This window comes from Megachile rotundata, chromosome 16 (assembly GCF_050947335.1).
Source record: "Megachile rotundata isolate GNS110a chromosome 16, iyMegRotu1, whole genome shotgun sequence".
NCBI classification, from domain to species: domain Eukaryota; kingdom Metazoa; phylum Arthropoda; class Insecta; order Hymenoptera; family Megachilidae; genus Megachile; species Megachile rotundata.
Genome location: NC_134998.1, coordinates 11,440,696 through 11,466,417, shown reverse-complemented (window position 1 = coordinate 11,466,417; position 25,722 = coordinate 11,440,696). Strand labels below are relative to the sequence as shown.

At 34.6% G+C, this 25,722-nt stretch overlaps 8 protein-coding genes across 21 annotated transcripts in view; 3 read left to right on the top strand and 5 right to left on the bottom strand.

Annotated features, from left to right (window-relative positions):
• Positions 1 to 10,329, bottom strand: part of Ca-alpha1T (Ca[2+]-channel protein alpha[[1]] subunit T) — a 74,267-nt gene extending 63,938 nt beyond the window's left edge. For both annotated transcript variants that reach the window (XM_076541593.1, XM_076541592.1), the window contains exon 1: positions 8,392 to 10,329. In XM_076541593.1, the coding sequence (XP_076397708.1) occupies positions 8,392 to 8,779 (388 nt within the window). In that variant the 5' untranslated portion in view covers positions 8,780 to 10,329. The remainder of the gene's footprint in view (positions 1 to 8,391) is intronic.
• Positions 10,330 to 10,436: 107 nt separating this feature from the next.
• LOC100874898 (spermatogenesis-associated protein 20) lies at positions 10,437 to 15,274 on the bottom strand. Of its 6 annotated transcripts, XM_012289923.2 has the most exons (14): positions 15,161 to 15,268; positions 14,692 to 15,006; positions 14,294 to 14,453; positions 13,789 to 14,155; positions 13,580 to 13,723; positions 13,415 to 13,504; positions 13,080 to 13,337; positions 12,832 to 13,011; positions 12,536 to 12,742; positions 12,127 to 12,319; positions 11,884 to 12,052; positions 11,608 to 11,816; positions 10,970 to 11,169; positions 10,437 to 10,894 (listed from the first exon to the last, which is right to left on the bottom strand). In XM_012289923.2, the coding sequence occupies exons 3-14, from the start codon at positions 14,431 to 14,433 to the stop codon at positions 10,634 to 10,636; spliced, it is 2,418 nt and encodes an 805-aa protein (XP_012145313.2). In that variant the 5' UTR covers positions 14,434 to 14,453; positions 14,692 to 15,006; positions 15,161 to 15,268; the 3' UTR covers positions 10,437 to 10,633. The 6 variants fall into 6 exon arrangements, with proteins under 6 accessions (XP_012145313.2, XP_003705296.3, XP_012145314.2 ...); XM_003705248.3 differs by lacking the exon at positions 14,692 to 15,006 and having other exon boundaries at positions 15,157 to 15,274; XM_012289924.2 differs by lacking the exon at positions 14,692 to 15,006 and having other exon boundaries at positions 15,142 to 15,259.
• Positions 15,275 to 15,489: 215 nt separating this feature from the next.
• On the top strand, positions 15,490 to 16,199 carry HSPC300 (haematopoietic stem/progenitor cell protein 300). Its single transcript, XM_003705264.3, has 3 exons — positions 15,490 to 15,757; positions 15,943 to 16,025; positions 16,098 to 16,199. The coding sequence occupies exons 1-3, from the start codon at positions 15,637 to 15,639 to the stop codon at positions 16,122 to 16,124; spliced, it is 231 nt and encodes a 76-aa protein (XP_003705312.1). The 5' UTR covers positions 15,490 to 15,636; the 3' UTR covers positions 16,125 to 16,199.
• LOC100876696 (NADH dehydrogenase (ubiquinone) B14.7 subunit) lies at positions 16,198 to 17,417 on the bottom strand. 4 transcript variants are annotated; one of them, XM_012289915.2, is made up of 3 exons: positions 17,261 to 17,417; positions 16,617 to 16,904; positions 16,198 to 16,511 (listed from the first exon to the last, which is right to left on the bottom strand). In XM_012289915.2, the coding sequence occupies exons 2-3, from the start codon at positions 16,894 to 16,896 to the stop codon at positions 16,273 to 16,275; spliced, it is 519 nt and encodes a 172-aa protein (XP_012145305.1). In that variant the 5' UTR covers positions 16,897 to 16,904; positions 17,261 to 17,417; the 3' UTR covers positions 16,198 to 16,272. The 4 variants fall into 4 exon arrangements, with proteins under 4 accessions (XP_012145305.1, XP_012145304.1, XP_012145306.1 ...); XM_012289914.2 differs by having other exon boundaries at positions 17,202 to 17,404; XM_012289916.2 differs by having other exon boundaries at positions 16,617 to 16,909; positions 17,261 to 17,404.
• An 8-nt stretch (positions 17,418 to 17,425) lies between these two features.
• Positions 17,426 to 18,341, top strand: NdufV3 (NADH:ubiquinone oxidoreductase subunit V3). 2 transcript variants are annotated; one of them, XM_012289917.2, is made up of 4 exons: positions 17,426 to 17,566; positions 17,642 to 17,678; positions 17,781 to 17,901; positions 18,111 to 18,341. In XM_012289917.2, the coding sequence occupies exons 2-4, from the start codon at positions 17,643 to 17,645 to the stop codon at positions 18,254 to 18,256; spliced, it is 303 nt and encodes a 100-aa protein (XP_012145307.1). In that variant the 5' UTR covers positions 17,426 to 17,566; position 17,642; the 3' UTR covers positions 18,257 to 18,341. The 2 variants fall into 2 exon arrangements, with proteins under 2 accessions (XP_012145307.1, XP_003705295.1); XM_003705247.3 differs by having other exon boundaries at positions 17,506 to 17,678.
• A 268-nt stretch (positions 18,342 to 18,609) lies between these two features.
• LOC100876586 (Farnesyl pyrophosphate synthase) lies at positions 18,610 to 22,911 on the top strand. Of its 4 annotated transcripts, none has more exons than XM_012289921.2 (8): positions 18,610 to 18,911; positions 19,027 to 19,234; positions 21,012 to 21,180; positions 21,267 to 21,407; positions 21,504 to 21,707; positions 21,802 to 21,966; positions 22,042 to 22,254; positions 22,321 to 22,911. In XM_012289921.2, exons 1-8 carry the CDS (start codon positions 18,734 to 18,736, stop codon positions 22,528 to 22,530), a joined length of 1,488 nt encoding a protein of 495 aa, XP_012145311.1. In that variant the 5' UTR covers positions 18,610 to 18,733; the 3' UTR covers positions 22,531 to 22,911. The 4 variants fall into 4 exon arrangements, with proteins under 4 accessions (XP_012145311.1, XP_012145310.1, XP_076397709.1 ...); XM_012289920.2 differs by having other exon boundaries at positions 18,622 to 18,911; positions 19,009 to 19,234; XM_076541594.1 differs by lacking the exon at positions 19,027 to 19,234 and having other exon boundaries at positions 18,834 to 18,911.
• On the bottom strand, positions 19,465 to 20,797 carry LOC105663050 (uncharacterized). Its single transcript, XM_012289918.2, has 3 exons — positions 20,665 to 20,797; positions 19,835 to 20,079; positions 19,465 to 19,668 (listed from the first exon to the last, which is right to left on the bottom strand). The coding sequence occupies exons 2-3, from the start codon at positions 20,069 to 20,071 to the stop codon at positions 19,516 to 19,518; spliced, it is 390 nt and encodes a 129-aa protein (XP_012145308.2). The 5' UTR covers positions 20,072 to 20,079; positions 20,665 to 20,797; the 3' UTR covers positions 19,465 to 19,515.
• Positions 22,042 to 24,677, bottom strand: LOC100874668 (uncharacterized). The gene is made up of 6 exons (XM_003705246.3): positions 24,385 to 24,677; positions 24,132 to 24,314; positions 23,860 to 24,071; positions 23,522 to 23,784; positions 23,236 to 23,448; positions 22,042 to 23,176 (listed from the first exon to the last, which is right to left on the bottom strand). The coding sequence occupies exons 1-6, from the start codon at positions 24,526 to 24,528 to the stop codon at positions 23,010 to 23,012; spliced, it is 1,182 nt and encodes a 393-aa protein (XP_003705294.2). The 5' UTR covers positions 24,529 to 24,677; the 3' UTR covers positions 22,042 to 23,009.
• Positions 24,678 to 25,722: the final 1,045 nt, after the last annotated feature.

The following is a 25,722-nucleotide window of genomic DNA, read 5'->3' as shown; positions in this document are numbered from 1 at the left end:
CAAGTCATAAATCATCAATGTTTATATTACAGTAAAAGCGTTAATTCAGTAAATATATACAGCACCTAGTTATTATGGCGTTAATGTATGCACTTACTAATCTCTTTAATAAATCTATTCGCAAGGAGCGAAATTTATGTACACGTAGTAAACGTATACATTTGCATTTCTCATTCAGTAAAAGCATTCGCGAACAAAAATGCATTGATAAACAGTCCTCCTACCATTTGCAACGAAAATAATAATTAAAATACTAATAATTATATCGTTCGTAAATAAATTATTGTAACACATATGTTTAATACGATAATTTATAAAATAAGTAAAAGATAAATTATACAATTTGTAGATTCGAATGTTAGTTAAAAAATACGTCGAGAAAAATATCTGTACACCGAAGAAGATACGTTGAGGGAGATATCTGTAATCCCGCCATTTTATAGCCCCGTGAACTGTTCACACGAAGATGGCAACACAGTGGATTTGTAGCACTTTCACCGACAACACTGACATCGATAACTTTTATCCTTCGCACCTGCAAACATTCAGGCCAGTGTCTTCATCCAGGATGATTCTGCCAATACGTAACCCAGTAAGATACGTGTGCAGATAAACGAATCGAGGGAATCGAATTCTGGATAACCTCGTTGCAACATGAACCGCACAACCAATTTATATTATCAAAATTATTTTTAAATTATTCACAGTTTTTCTCATTTTCTAATTTTCTAATTTTGGAGTTTTGGAATTTCCTAATTTCCTAGTTTCTTAATTTCTCAGTTACCTAATTTCTTAGTTTCCTAATTTCCCAGTTATCTATTTTCCCGATTTAGTAATTTCCTAGTTTCCTAATTTCCTAGTTTTTTAATTTCCCAGTTACCTAATTTCCTAGTTTCCTAATTTCCTAGTTATCTATTTTCCCGATTTAGTAATTTCCTAGTTTCCTAATTTCCTAGTTTTTTAATTTCCCAGTTACCTAATTTCCCAGTTACCTAATTTCCCAGTTACCTAATTTCCCAGTTACCTAATTTCCCGATTTAGTAATTCCCCAGTTTGTTAATTTCCTAGTTTCTTAATTTCCCAGTTACCTAATTTCCCAGTTACCTAATTTCCCGATTTAGTAATTCCCCAGTTTGTTAATTTCCTAGTTTCTTAATTTCCCAGTTTCCTAATTTCCCAGTTACCTAATTTCCCAGTTACCTAATTTCCCGATTTAGTAATTCCCCAGTTTGTTAATTTCCTAGTTTCTTAATTTCCCAGTTTCCTAATTTCCCAGTTACCTAATTTCCTAGTTTCCTAATTTCCCAGTTACCTAATTTCCAAATTTATTAATTCCCCAATTTCTTAATTTCCTAGTTTCCTAATTTCCCAGTTATCTAATTTCCTACTTTAATAATTCCCCAGTTTCTTAATTCTCCAATTTCCTAACATCTTAATTATCTAATTCTCTAGTTTCCTAATTTCCTAACTCCCTAATTAAGTAGTTTCCTATCTTCCTAGTTTAGAAGTTCTCTAATTTCCGAACTTTCTAATTGCCTAACATGTAACTTCCCTAATTTGTTAGTTTCCTACTTTATCAATTTTATAATTTCCTAATGTCATTGTTTACTAGTTTCCTGTTTCCTATTGTCATGTTACCTATTATCCTATTTCCTAATTTCCCAACTTCCTAATTTCCCACTCGAAGAATTCAATAATTCCCTATCCAAATAAAATAAGGCCATTGAAATTGTCAATATTCAGCCCGATAACTGGCATTATCTTTTAATTAGACGTCGCACGTCGAAATCGATACGGGTTCTAATTGATAAGATAAAGAACCGTGAATTCACAATCGGATCGTGACATCAAAGAAATTGATCCGCGCAGAAAATTCGAGGAAAGAAACATTGAAAATTAGTTGTTGCGCGCTCTATCGCGAAGATGCGCGATACAAAGCCAAGGAAAATGTCAGGGACGTCAATCAGAGTTTATAACTCCTTTCGAATTTACTGTTCTCGGGATATGGCCGATCGATCCAACGAACTTGGTGAGCCTGGAGACCTAAATCTCCGTGAAAATCCACCTTTACACTGGCTTACTTTCTTTTATTCCTCCTTATACCGTATGTTCTTGTAATCTTTAAAAATTCCTTCTGCCTCCGATACTGCGACATGCGCCAACGTACAGTCGCGAACAAAAAGAACCTCTTTTTTACATTTTATTCAAAGGAAATTTTAATTAACCGTATTAAACAACGTATAATCGTAAACAAATTTTTTTCGTTTAAATTCTGGGCCGCGTCTTTCAAATTCTTTCAGATTCGTACGGCCATATAACGAAGAGTTTTACGAGTGTTTTAAGGAATGCAGAAATTTCATTATATTTCCCTGCGAAAGATTACAAGATTAAAAATTTGGGGTTGCATAATGGGTAAAACGTATGAACTTTTATGGAATGACTGTTTCGTGCTATTTGCAGTGAAGTACCTAGGGGAGAGGGTGCCCCGTTCAAATTTCATAATAAATTTTGAAATTTTCTACCCGTCGATAAACCTCATACTAACATTTGTATTCATAGTCGTAGCTAGAGCTTAGGGAACCCCGGGCTAAAATAATTTTATAAACCTGTCAATATATTTCAAGATAAATATGTAAATTACCCTTGCCTACTATTTGCGTCTATTTAAGAAAATTTTATAATGTAATAACGATGCTGTATAAAATTGAAGATTTTCTAGTCCGAGACACGCACCATTTGATAATGCAACAACCTAATAAATCTCATAGTAAGTTGGACGCGTGTGATCGATTACTTCCGCCTATCTAACGATCCATCGGTCACCTCTGTCACCCTGTTTCTCATCGATGCTTCGAATCTCATTTACGGGACGCTTAATAGACAATCAGCCAGCCGAAGTGGCTGGGCAAATTGTTTCGATCGACTGCTACTTCCGGAGACATTCGAGGCTGTCGAAGATTGCCTCGTCGACACTTCGGTCATTCGATTATTTTTCACCCATTTGTAATGGAGTTGAGCTACCGGGGACGAGAAAAAGGAAGAAATCAGGTCGCCAGGCTTTCCTACATTGAACAATATCGATGAAACGAAACACCCAAGTGTTGCGACATCATGGTAAATTACTTCGTTCATTGTCTATCGCAGATCCCATTGCCGGTAATTGAACGATTTATAAAGTAAACTGTTCGATGTTTTGGACCCTCTTTTACTTCGATTCTGATGCGATTAGGCTTTCTAAACTCAACATTGTCAGATATCTAAGAATTCACTTCCGATTCTCTCGTTATATTGCCAGGGATGGGAATGTGAGAATGCACCATTTTTTAAGTTGCAGCAGACTTTCGTTATATTAACATAGCCAAGGATGTAGGAATACAGAAGTCTTGCAATTACAACAAACTCTTGTTATATTGCCATTCATGAAAATGTAAGAATGCACCATTTTTTTAAGTTGCAACAGTCTTTCGTTACATTAACATAAACAGGAATGTAAGAATACAGAAGTCTTGCAATTACAACAAACTCTTGTTATATTACCATTTATGAAAATGTAAGAATGCACCATTTTTTTAAGTTGCAACAGTCTTTCGTTATGTTAACATAGCCCAGGATGTAGGAATACAGAAGTTTTGCAATTACAACAAACTCTTGTTATATTGCCATTCATGAAAATATAAGAATGCACCATTTTTTTAAGTTGCAACAGTCTTTCGTTATATTAACATAGCCAAGGATGTAGGAATACAGAAGTCTTGCAATTACAACAAACTCTTGTTATATTGCCATTCATGAAAATGTAAGAATGCACCATTTTTGTAAGTTGCAGCAGTCTTTCGTTACATTAACATAAACAGGAATGTAAGAATACAGAACTTTTGCAATTATAACAAACTCTCGTTATATTGCCACAAATGAAAATGTAAGAGTACAATCTTGTTAAGTTACAATAAACTTATTATATTGACACAGACTGGATAAGAATGCAGAACTTTAGTAATTATAATAAACTCTCGTTATATTGCCACAAGCAAAAATACAGAATTGAAAAGTTGTTAACGTTACAATAAACTCTCCTTATATTGCAAAAGACAAAGTACAAAAAAAAGTACAAAGTTTCTGAAATTACAATAAATTTCTGACGGTCTACATGTGATACAACACATGGCGATATAACGCGAGAAGTGTTGCTCAGGTAACGACCTAGTATCGGTATAAAATAGAGGTAAACGTGAACATATATTTCACGCATGTTTATGACGGCTAGTAGCAATAATACGAGCGAATCATTTATCAGACGGCAAAGTAGTACAGCTGAATGGTTACGCAGACGTCACGCAACGTTCGTTTCGCGCGCTACACAAAGCGGAATCATGAAGGCGATATTGCACGAAGGTAAACATCCTAACATTATACGTAAACTTTCTATCTGACTGTGTCCTGTTAAAACACTACTTTATGTGTTTACTTATACGACTATTTATTTTGCAAACCTCCTTAAAAATATTGGGTTACTTAAGGTATCAAATTAACTTATTTTTTTAACAACGTTTGAAGTCCTTCAGTTAAAATATTCAACGAACTTCTAAAAGAAAAGAATTATAAACAGTGAATTGTGAAAAATGTTTAGCAAGTCTAACCTGGTACAGTGAATTCTTTACAATGTTACTATAAACAGAAGACCTAAAATTCCTCAAATAAATTACTCGACTATTTATAATAAATAATGAATATTTTGAAATACTTTAAAAAATATATTTTTGAGAAGGAGTTTATTAAATTATATCCCTTGTCCTTTGCGCGTCGACCCTGCAAAAACCCTAGCAAAACGACTTCCCTCCGGGGTGTTGTATTTTCACAGAAAAAAAGAATGGGGAGACAAAAGGGGCTCAAAGGAAAGAAGCAATCGTCGGAGATACAGGGGAAATTCTTACTGGGTCAGATAAGTGTTCGTCGAAGGGAAAGGTACAGGTACAAGAGAACGTTTGTTCAATTTCCACGGGCAAACGAGAGAGGGATAAAAGCGGCGGAGAATTGCGAAATGCTTGGCCTGCATTCGCAGTAGTTCCAGTCGTCCATTGTCCGCGGCACACAATGGGAATCTTTCTAGCGACGCTTGTTGCTCCGATGCTGGCTGACTAAACTTTGTCCGCGGACCACGTGCATCCTCCACACTCCGCAATTTCGCGCACAAACACACACACGCGCGTGTACGGTGGAAGGAACGAGCAGAAATTCGTGTTTCGTGTGTGGTGGTAGCGGTGGTGGTGGTTGTGGTCGTGGTGGGAGCACAGTGAGTTCCGCCTAGGGATAGGTCAATCAATGACCTATTTAAAACACCTTCGAATCGACCTCACGCACCCAGCCTACCGTCTACCTCGCAAATTTGCATACACCATAGATTAACTCAACCCCATTGCTCTTAATTTTACTTTTAATAAATTTCAGGGTTTAGAAGTTTGGGAAGCAAAAATAAGGATGTGGATGTGATCCACGTGTGTACCCACATAACTTTTGCTCATTCCACAATTTATGAGAAGTCTATGTTAACCATTTCCATGGAAATCGATTTGAGAACCTAATTGATCCTACTTGAGAAAATGGCGTCCTCATAAAGAGACTACAACGAATATTTATTTGAAATTTTTCATTTTTAATGTGAAGCTAAATATGTCTAAAAAGATTTCGTATAACATACAGTTAGACAGTGTTGAATAAAATTTCAGACCTACTCTCATGATTTGATGAATTAGTTTAATGTTGTTTGATGGTTATTAGTGGAACCGTGATTGTAAATTGTGAAGATAGAGAACCATAGCAACCGAAACGATGAAAAAGCGCCATCTAGTAGGGACGATACAGTCAGTGACCTAGAGAGGTATCAGGTGTCAACTCGAAGGGTTGCAAAGTAAACAGAGTGCGGCATCCTTTGAACGTTGAAAGGCCGAAGCTAAAACACATGTCAAACTATAATTTCACCTCCGTATCGTTCATCTTCTGGCTAGAATCTAGATCACTAACGGCAGTGTTTTCTTTGAGGGCATAAAACGTGAACATCTCATACAATAATATTTATTCAAGGTGCTTGGAAGGTTTATCATTTTTTTGTGGGCTGTTCATTTATTTTTTATGGCTTTGGGAGTTGGAGGATTTAGGGATTTGGGAGGTTTGGAATTTTGGAATTTGCGGATGTGGAAATTTGGGGACTTAGAAATTTGGATATTGGGAAAATTGGAGATTTGACGATTATGGAAGTTTGGGGATTTGCAAGTTTGGAAATTTGGAGATTTGGGAATTTGGAGGTTTGGGAATTTTGAGATTTGGAAATTTGGAGATTTGGGGATTTGGAAGTTTGGGAATTTGGAAATTTGGAAATTTGGGAATTTGGAGGTTTGGGAATTTTGAGATTTGGAAATTTGGAGGTTTGGGAATTTCGAGATTTGGGGATTTGAAAATTTGGAGATTTAGGGATTTGGGGATTTGGAAGTTTGGGAATTTGGAAATTTGGGAATTTTGAGATTTGGGAATTTGGAGGTTTGGGAATTTGGAGGTTTGGGAATTTGGAAGTTTGGGAATTTTGAAATTTGGGGATTTGAAAATTTGGAGATTTAGGGATTTGGGAATTTGGAGATTTGAGAATTTAGAGGTTTGGGAATTTTGAGATTTGGGGATTTGAAAATTTTGAGATTTAGGGATTTGTGGATTTAGAAGTTTGGGAATTTTGAGATTTGGGGATTTGGAGGTTTGGGAATTTTTAAATCTTAGAATTTGGGAATTTGGATATGTGGAGATTTGGGGGCTTAGGAATTTGAAAGTTTGGATATTTTGGGGTTTGGGAATTTAGGGGTTTGAGTATTTGGCTATTTTAGTATTTGGAGATTTAGGGATACAAGAATGTAAAAACTAGTATCTCCCAAATTTCTAAGCATTTCCAACCATGTCCCAAGCATGTAACATCTCAAGAGAGCAATACCTCATACATTCAACATAATTCGTACCGGAGTATTAGATTAAAGCATGAGTTCAAGATACTTTAAGTTCAAAGGGGAGATTCGAATTGAAGGAAGACATTTGTATGTTTTTCTACCAATTCATCGAAACCATAAAAAGGCGGGAATTTATCTAAATTCAAAAATGCTGAAAAAATTTTTTATTCTAAACAACTTAGTACTAAAGCCCCAAAAACAGGGAATTATCAAGCAGTTCATTTATCATTTTACTACCTAAAATCTATACTTTATATCGCACAAAAAAAAGAGAAGAATAAAACAGAATTTTGTAATAAATAATTAAGATACAAATAATGATAAATTATAAATAATATAACTACTAAAATTTTGTAAATATTCTTCTCTTAAGATTCGCCATTTTGCCGTTTCACATTTCTCAGGAAAAAAGAAACTGTTAAAAAATTTGCGACTGACACGTTTTAAGTGTTATTAAGTGACAGCATAAACGAAAAGGACAGCAGGTTTAACGCGTTGATTGGCGCAGTAGAAACGCTCGTGTATGGCACGGCACACTTTAATAGGAATTATTAACACGTTAAATGGCGCAGTGAAAATGGACGTGCATTGCACGCCACGCTATAATTACAGTTATTCCGAATACGATCGTTTCATTTTCCAATTTAAATCTTCCACTACCGTATTTTCGGTAGTGCACGACTTTTGGCGGGCCTTTTAGGTTAGTAATACCTAACCTAACGTGACACTGAATTATTTATTTCAATTAAAACATCACAAATTAATACAAACCTTTACGTTATTAAATTTTTAACTAAATTGCAGTAAAGAAGTCATTTATTTTGAAGTGAATTTTGGCGGGATTTTTAAAATATTAAATTGGCAATGTATTTAACCTAAGAAATTTTAAATTAAATTTTTTTTCGTTAAATTAATTATGAAGTTTAGTGTTGGAATGAAATCTTTAAGAATTCGAAGGAATTTATTTTCCTCCCTTTTGTAAATTTATAAGTTATCAAAGCTAGTCAAAAACCAAAGGTCATAAATGTCGCTTTTACCTCCTCGCTTAGAAACCTCAATTTTGAATAATTTAACGATCTCTCATCACGGTGGCATTTTAAATTAGGACGATTTTTAATTAACGCACACCCCACAATAAAGTTCTAATTAAAATATTTACGACCGAGCTAAAATCCAAAACGCAGAAATATATCCTACCTAAACCGTCAACTATGAACTTAAAAATATTTCCCGAGAAGCTAATGGAAGGTTAAAAAATTTGCAACGAAAGATGCTCGACGTTATTTCAAAGCTAAATTACGAAGCTACTGCAAAAGGTCTATTAAAGAGACTTACTTTTCGTAGCAAGCTGAAAAGGTAATGATCGTTTCTAAACAATAAGGTTATCGTTCCGTTCCAAAAGGATATGGATTAGTGATGAGCGCCAGACACCAGTTGCGCGGTCGTGTATTCTGGTCAAGGTATCGCAAGGCAACCGGCACGAAACCAGGATAGGGTAGCTCGTCGCCATCCACCTCGTCCTCTCCGTCGTCGTCTTCGTTCTCGTCGTCGTCGTCGTCGTCGTCGTCCTCGTCATCGTCCTCTTCCTCGTCTTCCTCTTGGTCCTCTTCGTGGTCGTCGTCTCTCCGTTGCCGAACGACGCGTCTGATCGACTGTTCGGCCCCGTCTTCGTCCTCGTCATCCTCGAGATCGCTGAGTTCGGCGACGTCGCTGTCCGATCCCTGTTCTCCGTTCCCTGGTCCAACGGCCTTGGTCGCCGGACGGTACCGATATCCCTGAGGATAATGCAACGACATGCTTCCCGTTGGATCTCGTCCGAGGATGAACTGGAGAGGCACTCAGCGGCTGATCGACTCGTGGGTCTCCGCGGATTTCCAGAAAGGCTCGCCGGAAGATTCGTCACGGGGAAGATATTTCCTGAGTTGCGACAACGTCGCGATACGTAACGACGGCGCCGGTCGGAGAGGTAAGAACAACATCGAGGACCCGTAATCCGGTCGGTTGTTCCCCGGGTTACCTATCGCCCTGACGACGCACGAACACGTTTCTCGTACACTCTACCGGTCGGAACATTCACCATGCTGTTCACCACAGTCGCGGGATCGAGGACACTGCTGCACATCCACTGGCCGCATTTTACGTGGCGATACCCAGGTAATCGCGATACCTCGCGATGCGCTTGCCCGGTTTCTCACCTGCAGTTCTCACCTTCGACTTCACCTGGACCAAGCGTGATCACCCGCGACACGGCAAACTGGCGAGCAACGGTACCAGTTGAATTGGACAGTGGAGAACATGGGGAGAGACGGGAGCCATGCGAGGTACGGAGCCGAGGGAGACACTTCTGGCAGTAAGATGGAAAGGCAAAGCGCGTGAGTAGCGCGTGGCGTGTCGCGTGGCTTCCTTGTTGAACGATCTGCCCGATACAGCCGTGTCGCCCTCCGTCGAATGTGTATCCGCCTCCCTCGCTAACTCGCCGACTGATCGCGCGCGATTCGCGGCGTCGGATTAACCTGGCCTGGAGGAATTACCGTTAACAACTACGGGCCGCATCGGTTGTTCGCGAATCTGCGCGTCGACGGTGCCCGGCGCAGCGTCGACCGGTGACTGAAAAAAACGTCGAACATCCTTGTCGACGGAACGAAACGCATGCGCGACCCTTCTGTCTACGCGTCCCTCGCTTTGTCCGCTTCATAAACCTCCTGCATCCACCCTCGAGATCAGGAGATACTCCCGCGTCCTCCTTCTCTCCACCCCCTTTGCCCGGCCCTCCTCGTCGCCAGGCGACGTCTCCGCGGATAGTACTCGACCGTAGGGAAAAAGGTAAGAGATAACGAGAAGCGAGGAAGACGCGAGCAAGCTCTACAGACTTCTCGAGAGATCTTGTCGCTTTCGTTTTCATTGCCAATAAAGTGCCACGCGTGCTTTCTTCTGCCTTCTCTTCAAGGCGACGTGCTTACTCGACGGTGCTCGGAGCTTCTGATTTTATTTTAATCACGCGGTAGTAATTACCGAAGCCGTCGTCAATTAAGGAACGCTCCGAACAAAAATCCGATATGTCGTTATCGTCGTGCATGCGATTCCAGCTCTAACGAAGGTCATCTGAAATTTTATTGATATTCGTAATTATATAGGCTGCGACTGTATTATTAGTAGAAAAAAGACGGTGCTAGATTTGTGCCTCTTTTCCTAAAACCTCTGGAGCTTTTCATTCCGGCTTCCTTCCCTCTTTCTTCTCTCGTTCGCCTTCGTCTCTCTCTTCCTCTAGTGGTTTATATACGGCATCTATTTTCGGTTGGAATTCGACACGAGATTTTGTAGTAGACACCGTACTGTATCGTTGCTAACAAAAATCAGTCGATCAGGAACCGATATGTAGCACAAGATCACTGCCTCGCTTCGCTTATTTACTTCAACTAATTATCTACTTATTCAAAATAAACAATGCACACATTCTTCTCAAACGTTTATTTTATTAAAATAGAGAGCGCTTACAGAAAGTCGCAACGTAACATTATCAACCCTACCGGAAACGTGTAATATACAACAGTACATACAATAGATAATTCATTTCACTTGATTACATCCGTCTATACAATATACCTGAACTGAATTAAATATTGTACTTATGTACTAATTGAATTCTTAATTTATCGCTGTTCGTCTAACAATTTTTCTAATTGCTTAGAATTTGAAACGGGCAAAGAACAGGTACGGTATTTACATACGTAAACTGTAGCTTGATCATTCAGAGGCTTCATGTTCCTAAGACGCTCGTTTTTACCGAGCAATATACTATCTGCTTCGTCGTGGTCAATCAGCATGAGAATTCTCCCAGGGATAAGGCGTTTATATATAACGCGTAGTAAATCGTCGGTATCCTTGGCACCCCGCTTCCCGACTACGTAAATCTAAGTAAGAAAATGTATGCGCAATAATTTCAAGAGTTCATGAAATTTCTATGAGCCTGCAAACTGATACGGTACCTGCGTTGCATCATCGTGATAGCGAACAAGAGCCGATACTAATTGTGGAACTGCAATGGGTCTTTGCGTTAGCAAGTGCCTAAACGCTCCGAACAGGCGTACAACTTTATCCTTGAGATCGCTACGACCCAAGTAATACGCCAGTCTCAAGAGATTTTCGGCGGAAATTGAATTACCGGATGGTTCTGCTCCGTCGTGAGCTATGCAGAAGTACATAAATCTTCTAAAATACACGAAATATCTTTCTCCTATCGTTCCAGTAATAATCTAATATTAATGCTGTAAGCAAAATCTACCACAAGCTGATGAGCTTAACGACTGGACGTAGTAAAACACTGAACAAACCCTCCTATAAATATTTGGATCCGCTCAGCTTTACCGCGTAGCGTTGGTTTCTTTGAGAGTGTTAAGGTGCGTTAAGAATGAACAAAAGGAAAAACAACAGCAGGAGACTGCTCGTTCGGTCTGAATGATCGTTCTAAATTCCACGGAATGTTCGTAGAGTTCAAACCAGTTACCCAAACACTCAGTGCGAGTATTCGGTAAGTATGAACGCACCCTAACACAACTACCACAATATGAAACCGCAAGAATTTTAATCGACGAATTAAGATCACGTTGAAAGTGTTTGAACGTACCTTCTTTGAGTCTTACAATTATGCTGGGATCGTCTGATGTTGTAGTAAAGTATCCGCCACTCGTTTCATCCCACAATAACTTGTCTTGAATATCCTGCAACCTTTCAGCAAATTCTAACCACTGTTCGTCGAAGCCAGCTTCATATAAATCCAGTAGTCCTTTTATAACGAACGCATAATCATCTAAGAATCCGTGTATGGGTTCGTTTCTAAAAATGGTACATTAGAATTTATGTTGTGTTGAGAATAATTAGATATTGATAGTTCTATATTCACATTTGTGTAATTCGGTTTTCTGCGTTGCGATAACAACTGTGGAGCAGTATATCTTTAGCCTCGTCGAAAAGGTAACGCTTGATAAATTTCGCGGCATCTGTCGCGTACTCGATATACTGCTTATTATCTACCACCGCGCCGCCATACGCTAAACCACTTATCATGAGACCTAGATATAAATCAATTATTAACATAAAAAATTCAATCGTATATATTAATACATTGTACATTCGAAATGTTTACCATTCCACGATGTAATAATCTTGTCGTCTAAATGAGGTCGTGGCCTTGCCTGCCTAGCCTCATACAAAATGGAACATGCATCTTTCAAATAATTTTTTATTTCTTCGACGGTACAATTAAAATGTTTGGCTGTGTCGTCGATATCCTCGTACACTATTAACACATTTTTTCCTGTCAATTCTCCACGTGGATCCTGAAATTAATAAATGTTTATTAAGCGAGATGACTTAACCTCATTTACAGTTGACGACAAAAACTTTACTTAGGTAGTATAATGTAACTTCATTGCCTTAATGAATATGTAAATATACTTCAAAATGAATTAACTTTGAAACTGTTTCCTCTTTTAAGTAAGTCATGTATACATATATCATATATATAATGCTGTTGAAAATATCTGTATGTGTACCTGATATCCTTTTACATTTCCTGACTCCTTCACGTTGAAATGATGGCAAAAAATATCAGACAATTTGATATTTTCACCAGAAACTTTTTTATCCAAAAGAGATTTAATTTCTGCAGCAGTCCACACATAAAATGCACCTTCCAGTTTTTCGTGCGCATCGGACGTGGCATACGAATCTGCGTCTTCGGCACTGTAGAAGCCACCTTCCTATAATAAATAAATAGTAAATAGCAGTAGCAATAAATAATAAATATATGAGAACCTGTAACGGTTTGAACAGAAGAAAAAAATTATACCTGATGCCGAAGATCCCTTATCACATATGCAGCAATGTCATCAACAATTTCAGCAAAGTAATTATCCTTAGTTGTCACATATGCATCTGCATAGGACTTCATTAATTGGCCCTGATCATATAACATTTTCTCAAAATGAGGAACATGCCATTTTCCATCAGTAGCATACCTTGAGAAGCCCTAATTGACAAGACATATGTTTTGAATGACCTAAGACATATGAATATGAATATGGAACAAAGTCTTACCTGACCTATATGATCATGTATACCACCAAAAGCTATCTTTTTTAAAGTATATACACACATGTGTAAACAACTCTTTGCTAGCTCTTCATTGGGATGTCGAGCATACATATGAAACAGGAAGTTAAAAATGACTGGTTGTGGAAATTTTGGAGTATGCATATCAAAGGAAGAAGTGAATCCACCAAATTCAGGTTCAAATTCACTCGCGAGTTGCAGCGCGCACACGTTGCTACATTCTAATGAAGGTACTTCGTGTTTCTAAATCAGAAAATCAATGAGCAATAATAAACTCTGTTAAAAAAAAGGTCAAGAACATTTAATTCTTATTATTTTACCTTTGATGTTTGTGGTACTTTAGAAATATCTTTTAAGGTTTTGAAGTTAGCAGAGCCAACCTCTGTAATTTTGGTTTTGAGTGAATTCCACTGCAAAATAATTTGAATGAGTGAAGTGCTAACAATATTTATTAAAGTACTATTAATAGACAAGAATACTTCTACCTTGTCAGCAATATTAAGTAAAATTGTCTTGAATCCTGTCTGTCTAAATGTATCTTCTGGAGGAAAGTAAGTACCTCCAAACACAGGTTTTAAATCTGGTGTCAGAAATACACTCATTGGCCATCCACCATGACCAGTGGTTGCCTAAAAGTAATGTGTTTTAACCCATATTAGTTTGTTTAACATTTAATGAAATATCAATTACTTACTTGTACAAAAGCCATGTATATCTTATCGATATCTGGCCTTTCTCCATTATCTACTTTTATATTAACAAAATGTTTATTCATAATATCAGCAATTTCTTTATTTGTAAAAGATTCTTTTTCCATAACATGACACCAGTGGCAAGTAGAATATCCAACTGATAAAAAAATTAGTTTGTCTTCCTTCTTTGCTTTTTCCAAAGCTTCGGTGCACCATGGATACCAATCTACAGGATTGGTGGCATGTTGTAACAAATAAGGTGACTTTTCTAAAGCCAGTCTATTTGTCTTTTGTGGCTTAACATTTTTAGAATTACTTGCAGCCATGTTTGCTGTCAGTGATGCAAAAGTCTGTGACTTTTGAGTTATCCTGTGAAGTAATAGGTTTACTTACACATGTATTTAATACATAGAAACTAAAAGTACTTTATATCTGAAGTTGACTAGATATATTATTTACAGAACTAGATCAATACATAATTTTTAAATTTATAATTGGATATACTACCTATTTGACTGAAGTACAGTTAGTGGTATGAAATCACTTTGATATAAAAGTGATTTTGTGCCACAAGTGTAACTATATTTTTTGTTAGGTAGTTTGTATATATAACGAACAGATGAAAGAGACCATCTTCCCACAGTCATGTATGGTACAAAGAATGTACCTAAACAAAAATAATTTCTCATTTACAACACTTATAGGATATAATTAGATTTCATACATTTATTTTCATGAAATTTTATTTCCATTATTTATGCCAAATTATAAATCTTTAAGTAATTATTGCAAAAAGATTTGCATCAAAATGTACAAAATAATCACAACTTTTGAAGGATATATACTTTATTTAGCAACAAACAAATATTTACAAGATAACAAATAAAATTTGCAGGTATTCGTACATTTATTTTAAAAATCAAAACAAATTAAGAATTAAGATTTGGTTAAGTGTCCTTCTGGTTTTATGATTGCTTTTAAACATTCAGGCACAGAGTTAATTAACTTAATTGTTACTGTGTTATTTATTTTTTCCTATTCTTGCACTAAACATGTCTTATGTCATTCTTATTTATTATTTAGTGTTTCTGTATTCTTCTATTGAGCTCTTCCCAAATGCTCTATACAATTAATATCTGCATACTGTGCTGGAATTTCCACACATGTAGAACATTATATAATGATCATTCCCTTGCATATGCAATCAACAATTTTGCAAACTTTTGTTCATTAGTATACACAGTAAATTAATTATCATATAACACATGATTCATTGAAATGATAATATATCGGAAAAGAACATAATATGAAATTATTAGGGATCGTTATAATTTTTAACAAGAAGCACATCTTACTTTATAAGTATATACCTACAGAAATTATAAACTTATTTTACACACGAGAACTTATTTATGTACAAATATTGTCATTTTCAGGAGAGAATAGTATCATCTAATAACCAATTTTTTGTTTCTACTGCGCATGTTGGCTCTAATTGGTCGAACATGTTTGTAACCAAGGGCAACGGGCATGCGCTGTTAAATTGTTCTTGGTATATAACATTCAATGATCCAAATTTTTAAGTTCCTTGGTCCTTAAATTTCCTACTTTCCAAATTACTATGTTTCTAAGACCACGAATTTGCAAATTCGGTCTATGCACTTTTCCGATATACACATATTTTGTCCACAAATATATATGGGGAAAGATGAATCATAGTGAGGCAGCACAAGTGACAACGAAGTTTTCTAAGTCCAGCCGAGCTGCGCAGAACCAACCTATTCTCCTGTCAGGTTGACAATATGTATATGGTACAGTAGCAGTCTGCTTGTTTGTGTACTGACTCGAGAATGGCTGCTGTACATCGGGAAGCTATCCAAAAACAAATTCAACAAGATTGGGCAAATCGGGAATACATAGAAGTTATAACTGGTAGCATAAAGAAGATAACGGACTTTCTTAACTCCTTCGGTAATTTGTTTTTTAATTTTACCTAAACATACACTTTAATATTTTTTAAGCTATATGTCATCGAAATCGAAAGAAATTTTTACCGGCTTGAACTTAAACTATTTAATAGGATAAAATGAAAATTAAAATGTTTCCAGAGCTAAATAAATTAAACACTTTAATCAACATAAGCTTTATTTTACCAGATATGTCATGCAGATCAAGGATAGCTGTCCTTAATGAGAAACTTACAACACTTGAAAGAAGAATTGAATACCTTGAAGCATGTGTAAGTTTTACTTGGAATTAAAAAGCATGTAGTTTCTAACCTTTATCAAATTTGAATTTCTATATTTGGCAGGTTACAAAAGGAGAGACTTTAACATAAATTACTATTACAACTGTTTCTAGCTGTTGTACTTTTTTATGTAAGATTCTAAATAAATAAATACATATGCATATATATGACAGAAAAGAAATAATGATATATTTTTACAATAATATATTCTACAAGAATGTTTCTGTTAACATTTAATTCAGTTAGTGTAGTCTTCTGCCGGTGTTTCTTCACCAGTCCAGTATTCCCAATAATCCCAATTCGGGAATTTGTTACGCTTTCCTTCAAAGAAGAATTTCAGTGGTTCCTCTATTCCATACTCCTGTTTTCTACGAGCCTTATTTATTATCATAATAATAGTTCCAAAAATCATAATTTCAGCAACTTCAACAGCAGGTATTCTAAGCCATGCTTTAACAAGTGGAGCAGTGGCAAGTGCTGTAACATTAAAATATCAGTACAGAACATAGTCATATTGCAAATAAGGATTATGAAATTATTTCATTACTTTTATAACAATATATCAGCAAAGTATGTACATACCACCTATACCATGATTAAGTGCATCATCTTTTCCCCTCATACGTGTGGACATATATGTAACATTAGCAAATACAAAACCTATGCCACTTAGATATGCTACGGGGCGAAATCCAATCACAATTTTGTGTAAGGGTGACTTTGACATATGTCTTAATATTGCATCATGTGCACCTACTACTATTCCAAACATGGAAGTCATTCTTACAGAAGTCAGAATTTTTCCCATTAGATCTTCTCCATCCGGTTTCGCATAGTAGAAGTACTTCCCTAGTCCCAACATTATGGCTACTAATCTCAAAACATAGAACAGTAATTTTCATAATGACTTAAAACGATTATGATACAAAAATTAATATTAACATTAACTAAACATAATTGACTATAAATATTCAATGAAACATAAAATAAAAGTAAACAATTTTTGTTACTCCAAATTAAGGCTTTAGCCAAGATCAAAATTAATTCTTAAGTATTTACTTTTAAGAAACCTTTTATACTAAAACATTAGTATATAAGTAATATATATATTTATTAAATAATGATCGTTAAAACTCTAGTATTATATTTATTTGACACTCAATATACCTGTGTATGTTTCGAAATTACATAACATAAACCAAGTTAATCATAGATTTGTAACTGACCTGTTTGGATAGGGTCGTTTAATTTCGTAGAAAAATTTCTTCACAAATTCAAAGAAAAACACTACAAATTGAACACAGTGGCTTCATATTAACCTTTTCTTTAATAAGTATATAGTTTCTTCAAGAAACTGTATAATTCATTACTGGGCCAGCCTTATAAAGTGAACAACATAGACATAGTAAGTACACGCTTAGTGTTAAACCGATAGTAGCGCCCTCAGTTTACAGAAAAGCGAACTACGAAAAAATTGGACATCAATTTTGACGTGGTTAAAATTTGAACAACTCTTATAGGATTGCACGAAGGTAGATGGTTATGTAAATATTAAGAACTATTTTTTGTTTAAAACTAAAATTCAGTTATTAATTATATTATAACAGAATGTTACGCTCCATTTCAAGTAAAACTTTAGTGCAGGTAGGCATTGCTGCAAATTATCAAATCAAATTGTAAATTATCAAATATTAAATTTACTTCTTTATTGATATTAATATTGTTTTAAACAATCAATTATTTCAGCAAAGAAATTTCATGCTATTGTCACCTTTGGGTGCAAAAAAGTCATCAAAATCAGGTGGAACATCCACTAACCAAAATGTTCCTGGACTTAGCAATAAATGTGTTGAAGTTCCAAATACACGTAAGACACATAACATTTGTGCTGTTTTATTTAACATAAGTTCAGTGAAAACAGTTTGCACATGTTCCTAGTTTCTTATAGTTTTACACAGAGAAGCAGCATTTTATTATGAATTATTAGACCATTAATCGGTTGTTCTCAATGTACATTAATATGATTTATCAGTTCTTAATGTACATTAAGAATATATCATTATTTGTACCTTTCAGCTGTAGGACCAGGTGCTGCAAAAGATAAAGAATACAAAAATCCAGAATACTTTTGCTATCATATAGAATCTTTCGGAGAAGCAGAAGTGGAGTTAGCAAAGTATAGACTACCTGCACCTTCTAATAAAGTACCTTTCAATCGATGAATAGTTCTATTAATAATATTCTTTGTAAATAATTATGTAATAAGTAATACATTCTAGTAAATACAATAAATATTCAAAAAGAAAAGTGGGAATTATTTTTTAAAAGCAGAGATTTAATAGATAGTTTATTCATAAGAATACATATAAGTTAGCATATAAGTACCTAAATAAATGTAATATACATATAAAATAAAATATATTATTTATAAAATTACAGTTTCTTTTCAATATAAAACAATTAAAAACATTATAGATATTTTTTCAATTATTTTTTAATGGAAATGTAGTAGAAAAATTTTATTTAAATTCTACATATCATATATGTTCAGATGATTCTCTTATATCAAATTGATTTGAAAATAATTATGAATAAATAACAATTTGTGTAAACGTGACATTCGTATCTCACAAATATTTTAACCTTGTGATAAGTTGAATATAAAATTGATTAACATTAAAGTAGCAAAACATTAAGATATGGGCATATTTTATCACAATGTCCCGTTACAATACACGTTTATGTTACATAAAAGTATGTCTTGTTTTCAGCGAACTACGTTAGTATGCATATACCTATCATGTCGCGTGTTAACGATTTTAGGCTCTGACACTCACTTGTCTACGCTATGTAAATTTACATTTATTTTTCCTTGTAGTACGTATTTTTTAATTTGCATTTATACATATTCTTTGTGCGCATTTATTACGACGGAGATACTTGTGTATGTTTAACACATAATATGTACAAATAGTTCGTTACCACTTTACAGAACGAGGTTACGAACGAAATACTCCACTGTATTTTATAAACGTAACAATGTCCGTCACTCTACAAAAATATGTTTCAATGTTATTCAAACGAAATATACCGCAACATTTTGTTGACACCGTATATATTAGAAACAACACTTTACTACGAGCGCCCAAAATACATTTCTTACATTACAAAATAAATAGACCATGCTTGGAATATTTTCGGTGAGTAAAAATTTAAGTTCTTATATATGCAAAGATACGTATCGAATTAAATTACCAGTACGTATATAAACTGAACAAAAAACTAACAAATATTTAATCTTTTATACTTTAGGTATTTGAATACTTAAAGTATACAGGGTGGAGTTTCTCATAAAAATGAGTTAGTACTTTAGAATATTGATAGGAACACTTCGGTATATTTTCCTATAGAAAAAATTAACTAACATACATAAAATTACGAACGGTTAAAAAAATGTTTAAACCTCAATTTTTATGTACATTCATAGTTTCGTATTAATAATCATATCGATGAAAGTCTCTCTGCTTTGATCAGGATTGCACTGTATCACAGTTTGCGTTCCACGATGCGTTACTGCTTTTAGAATCACTGTAATGGACTTGCTTATCTCTGATCCCAATTCCTCGCCGACGTTCTATGATTTTATATGTTACGACATTATATCAATTTTTAGTTTTTAATATCTATAGATACACGTTAACCTTGCGAGATACGAGATAGGTTATTTCATGGCTACGAGGGTAATTTAGCATTGGACTTAAATAATATATGCATACAAATTTTTTACAATTATGTTATACCTCTGGAATATCAATTTCTTCTGTTATCTCTTCATTGATTACTTCTTCCTCATTGGTTACATCTTGTTCATTGGTTACACCTTCCTCATTGGTTACATCTTGGTCATTGGTTACAACTTCCACAATGGTTACAATTGACTCATTGGTTACACTTTCCACAAGGGTTACATCTGACTCATTGGTTGCATCTTCTTCATTGATTAAATCTTCCTCATTGGTTACATCTCCCTCCGACATGCTGTAAACTACAATTATATTTTAAACAAACAAGAGTAATTAGCGTGAAATTCATTTTACGCTGCGTTCAGTGGACTCAAACCACGGCTTACTGAGTTAAATATTTATTAAATCATAGTACATTGATAAATATGTACATGCACTTTTTTGTATAATGATTTTTATTTATACTATTAATAAAATTATTGTTGTAGAAAATATACAAATTAATTTTAATAACAAAATGGTATTGTGAACGAAACTGTACCGATTTGAATTTAAAAATAGCACGAGATATACAATATAGATATGCACATTCGATATACAATCTCTTGCGGACGTATTCATTGTTATGCTAGCACCCAAAATATACACGGTAGATCTAAGAGAAAATAAATCAATTTTTTTAATGTAACTACCATGATTATACTGCCATGATTATTATGGGGTTACCATAGTAACCGCTGTACCGCAGTCTCGTTATATTGCCGCGGGCAGTTGCAACTACAGACTTCAAACTCTACAAATTTTCGCATATAATAAATTTCTAATATCGTTGATGTTAAATTAAATGACCTTATTTTTGAAACATTGTGTATAATATTAATAAGCACCTTATCTATAAATTTTTATGCCTTTACGTAATATGTCGAAGATATGACCTATGTAAAAATACGCGTGAAACCATTAAAAAGAGTCATTTGCGTCTGAAAAGGAATACTCTGCATATTTTTGTACGTGGACATATATAAGACACTTTGTACAAGTTATTTTACGACAGATTTGAACCGGTTAAAGAAAGCTTCTTTTCGTTCAAATGAATTCAGAGTACGTGTTATGTTACCTCTTTTTGAAAGGACCTGTAATGAAGAAATACTACAATTTTCTTACTGCAAAATAATTCCTTACTAATTATAGGTTCCATAAAAAGTTAATTTTAAAATAAATTTTTGTTCTCCAGAGCAACAAGCACCAATGTGCGATCAATGTACTCGGCAATCGAGCCTACATTTTTATCGAACAAAGATGAAAGTCGTGAGCTGATGGCTATATGGCCGGACGTTGTTCGGGACCTCACGGATGCTGGCCGCCATCTTGATATACCAGATGTCACAAAATGGTTGGCGAAGGTATTTTTAAAAATATGCAAAAATAAAAAAAAAATGATGAAGAGTCATAAAGTGATTACTAACAGAAAATTCTTCTTAATTTTTAGGTATTACAATACAATGTTCCTGTGGGAAGAAAGAACAGAGCATTATCGGTTGTATATGCCTTTAAATCCTTTGCTTCTTATGATCAACAAACGGAAGAAAATATTCGCTTATCTCGTATCTTAGGCTGGTGTATTGAACTGGTTTGTTATTCTTAATTATAAATCATTTTTTTACCTGAATTGTAAAAGCATTTTGTTATTCTCTTGAGCATGTAGTAACAGAATATTACATTACAGTTGCAAGCATTTTTATTGGTGATTGATGATATACAAGATCAATCAACAATAAGACGTAATGCACCATGCTGGTACTTGAACAATGGTATTGGATTAGCAGCCATAAACGATGGTATAATGTTAGAAATGTGCATATATCAGTTACTTAAAAAACACTTTAAGTCAAAGGAGTGCTACTTGAGCCTTATGGAATTATTTTTAGATGTAAGCAGGATTATAGTGTACACTAATTTTGTACCTTCCTGTATAACCTCTTTTCAAGAGAATATGCAGTTTATCTGTGATATATTATTTTCAGACCACTTTAAGAACATCAATGGGACAATGCCTTGATTTGTTGTCAACAAATTTTGGTAAAAAATCAAATTTGAATCTCTTTACAATGGACCGTTATAATTCTATTGCAAAGTACAAAACAGCTTATTATACATTTGTGTTACCAACTACAACTGCAATGTGTTTTGTAAGTTTAACATAACTTCACATAATTATACATTTTTGTTAAATTAAATTTGTACATGGAATACTTGTGACTTAGGCTGGCATAAAAGATCCAGAAATGTATAGGCAAGCAAAGACAATTTTATTAGAAATGGGTCACTTCTTTCAAGTACAAGATGATTATATGAATTGTTATGGGAGTATGGAAGCTACTGGAAAAACTGGTTCGGATATAGAGGCAGGAAAGTGTTCATGGCTAGTCGTAGTAGCACTACAACGTGCCACATCAGAACAACGAAAAATTTTAGAGGTATGTGTATTCAGGGGCTGTTGCATTTGTTAAATAAAGATATTAATAATTGTCGTCGACACACAGGAATGTTATGGACAAAGTGATGTCAAGAAACTGGATCGTGTGAAACAACTTTATGACGAGTTAGGTTTACCAAATACTTACGCCATCTATGAAGAAGAAACGTACAATCTATTAATGACGCACATACAACAAATATCACGTGGACTTCCTCATGACTTTTTCTTGAAGTTACTTGAAAGAGCATGTCGCAGAGTGGCCAGGAAAGATTAATTATATTTTTTAAAAGTTTATGCCAAACCACTACTATTATGGTTTAAGATAAAATATGCATGTACCATGCTTACGTTTATCTGTAAATTTATCTCAAGAACTGAGCATTTATTATTTCATTTAAGTAAACGTAACAAACAGCCTCATTTTATTTTTAATAAATAAGAATTTATTATAACGATGTTAAATTTTTATAGAAAAAGATAACATTATTTTATAATGGTTAATAACCCGTGGACGCTCGCTTGAGTAAATCTACGGGTCTGAACGTGTTAAAGAATTTGTATAAAAAATGAATAATCGTAACTAATTAAGTGATAAAATATTAATTGTGTATTAATAAAATTTGTATGGTATGTATATACTATATATATATATTTTCTTACAGCATTTTTATTTCTTCTTTTCTAGAAACTTTTGTAAAGGCATTTGTATAAATTAATGTTCCTGTTTATATTTTTAAAAGATTAATAAATTGTTTAATGAACCTTTTTAGATAACCTCTTTATCTTGTTTTTTCGCCCAAATGGTTGAACCTTTTTAATATTATTTCGAATTTTCGAACGCACAATTTGTTTCAGTTCATGCCTAAGATCTTTAAATGTATCATTTTCCGAGAATTCTTTAGAAAAGAAAGTTACAGCTTCTGAAATTTTATGTCAAATTAGTATTCATACAAAAAGTTATCTTGTTGGTTATGCATACCGTTAAAACGCGTATCATTAACGTCGAAAAAGAACTTATGTGTATCTTGAACCACATCATCTTTAATATTTTGCTCATTATTTTCATATGCTTCTTGATCCTCGTGTTCATCATCGGAAGAATCATATTTAAATGGATTTTTTGACAGAGGTTCAAATTGAAATTTTGGAGGTTTTGATGTTTCCAATGTTGGTGCATTATAGTCATCATCTCCTGTTTATTGTTAATAAAAAACAAATACTAATATATATTGTACTTATACAACAGGTTCAATAAAGATATCAACCTTTCTCATTATTTTGTGTACTTCCAAATTTATTTAATAAACTAAATTGTCCTCCTTCTTTTAAGCTCTTTGTTAAAGATTCTGATACTGAAAAATAAATATCTTTGGACACTTCCACAGGTGGATTTTCAGTGACACTTTCTGTCCTCTCTTTGGTCTTCTTTTTCTTTTCAACTTTTTTCTTAGTTGTCTCTGGTTTCTCTGTAGTAATTTCATATTCTTTATGGTTATCTTTTGTGGGATCATATCTAATCATTCCTTTCCTGAAGAGTTAAATAATTTAGATATGTAAGTGAATCAATGTAAATCATTAATTTGAATATCTGGTAGAGGCATACTTTGCAGACTTTGCCTCTGTAGTTGCAGTCTTATTTTTTGTATTACATGGTACCCCAAGAATATTTTCTAAGATATCTAGTTCCAATTCTTTTTCCTTTTTTAAGTCAGATTCATCATCCATTTGTGTTGTGTTATTTTCATCCTGAACATCATCTTCTATGAAACGTTCATCCAGTTTAAATCGTTCATCCATTCCATTGGACCCAGCAAACTGAAATTAAATTGATCAATAAAGATTATTTGTTTACAGAACTTATTAATATCTAATCACCTTTGGCCTCTTTTCCTTAACTCTGAGTTTGTCATTATCCCAATTAGGTTCATCACCTTCATCATTATCATCATTATCAAACAAGTCACGTTTCCTTTTCTTAGCTTTTTTTTTACTTTCAGTTTGTTCTATTTGATCAATGTCTTCATCAAATATTATTTTATTATTGCTTGGTTTCTTATCCTGCAGAAACAAGTATAATTTGTATCATATAAAATCATGTTCCTAGACATGTTCTTAATGAAGTATTTACCAAATTTTTCAACGCATTTTGCACTATCAATTCTTTGGACCTGAAAGCCTTTTTCTTATTTCTTATTGACTCCAGTCTTTTTTGCTCTGATATGCTAATTTCAGTCATTTCTATATCTTCAGTTGTATCTTTTAAAACAACCATCTTCTTATTTATGTCAGAAAGTGTTTACTGTGAGGACAACACATGTGTGGATGAGGAAACATAACCTATTTCATGTGTAGTTCTGCTTTTGAATGATAGATGGTGTTAGCGACACTCTTTCTCGAAGGTACTCCCAGAAATATGAGAATAAAGCTACAAAATCCGCTCGTGTTAAATGCACAAGTTCTGGAAGCAAAAATGGTGCATTTTGCGAGCATGGACTTCTTGATAACAAAAAGAAGACATTACTTTTTGAGAGAATGTTGCGTAAGGAATGAAATTATTAGTTTTACAAGACTTGATATTATTTTTTGAAGATCAGATACAAGGTTTGTAGAGAACTATACCGACTATCAGGACATACTACGTGTAGATACGACAGTGACCCACCTGATCCACGACTCCACAAGTTATTGTATCGTACACTAATTTAAAACACGCACACCACAATTTAAACCTTAACACTCTCCAAAGCCCCTACAACCTCATGAGACCCCATATTCACACCCTCCTCTAAAACAGCACGTTATCTAAGAAACACCAAGGAACGGAAAAAAGTTGAAAGAACTGAAAGGCTTATCAGCATTTTTTGCCAAGTGGGTCTCGTCCTTGTGAACCAAAGAGAGATTGAACCTTACACGAAATACAAGGCAGAATCTGATTAAGAATATTGACCAGTGCGAGTGATACGTTCGCGCGAATGTTCCCATTGTCTCCCTTGCCGTTGATGAAAGGGTTTGGACCAAAGGGGAAATACTGCCATAAGGTGATGGGGTTGGGATGTTTGCCAGACATATCTGAGGGAGTGATCAGTATTTTCAACCCTGTCTTATGGGTACTGCATTGTGCAGCCTGGAGCCTTTGGGGCTACTGACAAAAAATAAATATAGTCTGAGATGTTTACGAATTGGGAAAGTGAGTGCAAGTTAGGAGAAGAGGAAATTACAAGATGGCTGTATATTATGATGACAAACTTGCACCCTGCACCAACCTTGCAGAAGCTTAGAATTCTTACAAAACTATTTGTATATAATTTTCGATCTGACGATAGACATCGATATGCTCTTATAATAAATAATATGGAAGAAATAAATAAAAATGCAACCTGTAAAGAGGACCACATAATGCAACTGTACAAAGAACGTATAATAGAATATTCTATATCGAAGAATGTTTGTATATTCAAATGAGAAT

What these genes read in the sequence shown, in the direction of transcription:
- LOC100874898 (XM_003705248.3), bottom strand. Translation starts at nt 14,433, where the DNA reads ATGACTGTGGGAAGATGGTCTCTTTCATCTGTTCGTTATATATACAAA. An exon ending in TATACATGGCTTTTGTACAA is followed by an intron (nt 13,724 to 13,788) that starts GTAAGTAATTGA and finishes CATTACTTTTAG; the next exon opens with GCAACCACTGGTCATGGTGG. An exon ending in GAAAACCGAATTACACAAAT is followed by an intron (nt 11,817 to 11,883) that starts GTGAATATAGAA and finishes TACCATTTTTAG; the next exon opens with AAACGAACCCATACACGGAT.
- HSPC300 (XM_003705264.3), top strand. Translation starts at nt 15,637, where the DNA reads ATGGCTGCTGTACATCGGGAAGCTATCCAAAAACAAATTCAACAAGAT. An exon ending in GGACTTTCTTAACTCCTTCG is followed by an intron (nt 15,758 to 15,942) that starts GTAATTTGTTTT and finishes TTATTTTACCAG; the next exon opens with ATATGTCATGCAGATCAAGG. An exon ending in TTGAATACCTTGAAGCATGT is followed by an intron (nt 16,026 to 16,097) that starts GTAAGTTTTACT and finishes TATATTTGGCAG; the next exon opens with GTTACAAAAGGAGAGACTTT.
- LOC100876696 (XM_012289914.2), bottom strand. Translation starts at nt 17,229, where the DNA reads ATGTTATGTAATTTCGAAACATACACAG. An exon ending in TAATTTCGAAACATACACAG is followed by an intron (nt 16,905 to 17,201) that starts GTATATTGAGTG and finishes TTTTGAGATTAG; the next exon opens with TAGCCATAATGTTGGGACTA. An exon ending in ACTTAATCATGGTATAGGTG is followed by an intron (nt 16,512 to 16,616) that starts GTATGTACATAC and finishes TTAATGTTACAG; the next exon opens with CACTTGCCACTGCTCCACTT.
- NdufV3 (XM_012289917.2), top strand. Translation starts at nt 17,643, where the DNA reads ATGTTACGCTCCATTTCAAGTAAAACTTTAGTGCAG. An exon ending in CAAGTAAAACTTTAGTGCAG is followed by an intron (nt 17,679 to 17,780) that starts GTAGGCATTGCT and finishes CAATTATTTCAG; the next exon opens with CAAAGAAATTTCATGCTATT. An exon ending in TGTTGAAGTTCCAAATACAC is followed by an intron (nt 17,902 to 18,110) that starts GTAAGACACATA and finishes TGTACCTTTCAG; the next exon opens with CTGTAGGACCAGGTGCTGCA.
- LOC100876586 (XM_012289920.2), top strand. Translation starts at nt 18,734, where the DNA reads ATGGGCATATTTTATCACAATGTCCCGTTACAATACACGTTTATGTTA. An exon ending in CCATGCTTGGAATATTTTCG is followed by an intron (nt 19,235 to 21,011) that starts GTGAGTAAAAAT and finishes TTTGTTCTCCAG; the next exon opens with AGCAACAAGCACCAATGTGC. An exon ending in TCACAAAATGGTTGGCGAAG is followed by an intron (nt 21,181 to 21,266) that starts GTATTTTTAAAA and finishes CTTAATTTTTAG; the next exon opens with GTATTACAATACAATGTTCC.
- LOC105663050 (XM_012289918.2), bottom strand. Translation starts at nt 20,071, where the DNA reads ATGTCGGAGGGAGATGTAACCAATGAGGAAGATTTAATCAATGAAGAA. An exon ending in AAGAAATTGATATTCCAGAG is followed by an intron (nt 19,669 to 19,834) that starts GTATAACATAAT and finishes ATAAAATCATAG; the next exon opens with AACGTCGGCGAGGAATTGGG.
- LOC100874668 (XM_003705246.3), bottom strand. Translation starts at nt 24,528, where the DNA reads ATGGTTGTTTTAAAAGATACAACTGAAGATATAGAAATGACTGAAATT. An exon ending in ACAGAGGCAAAGTCTGCAAA is followed by an intron (nt 23,785 to 23,859) that starts GTATGCCTCTAC and finishes TTAACTCTTCAG; the next exon opens with GAAAGGAATGATTAGATATG. An exon ending in TAATGATACGCGTTTTAACG is followed by an intron (nt 23,177 to 23,235) that starts GTATGCATAACC and finishes ATAAAATTTCAG; the next exon opens with AAGCTGTAACTTTCTTTTCT.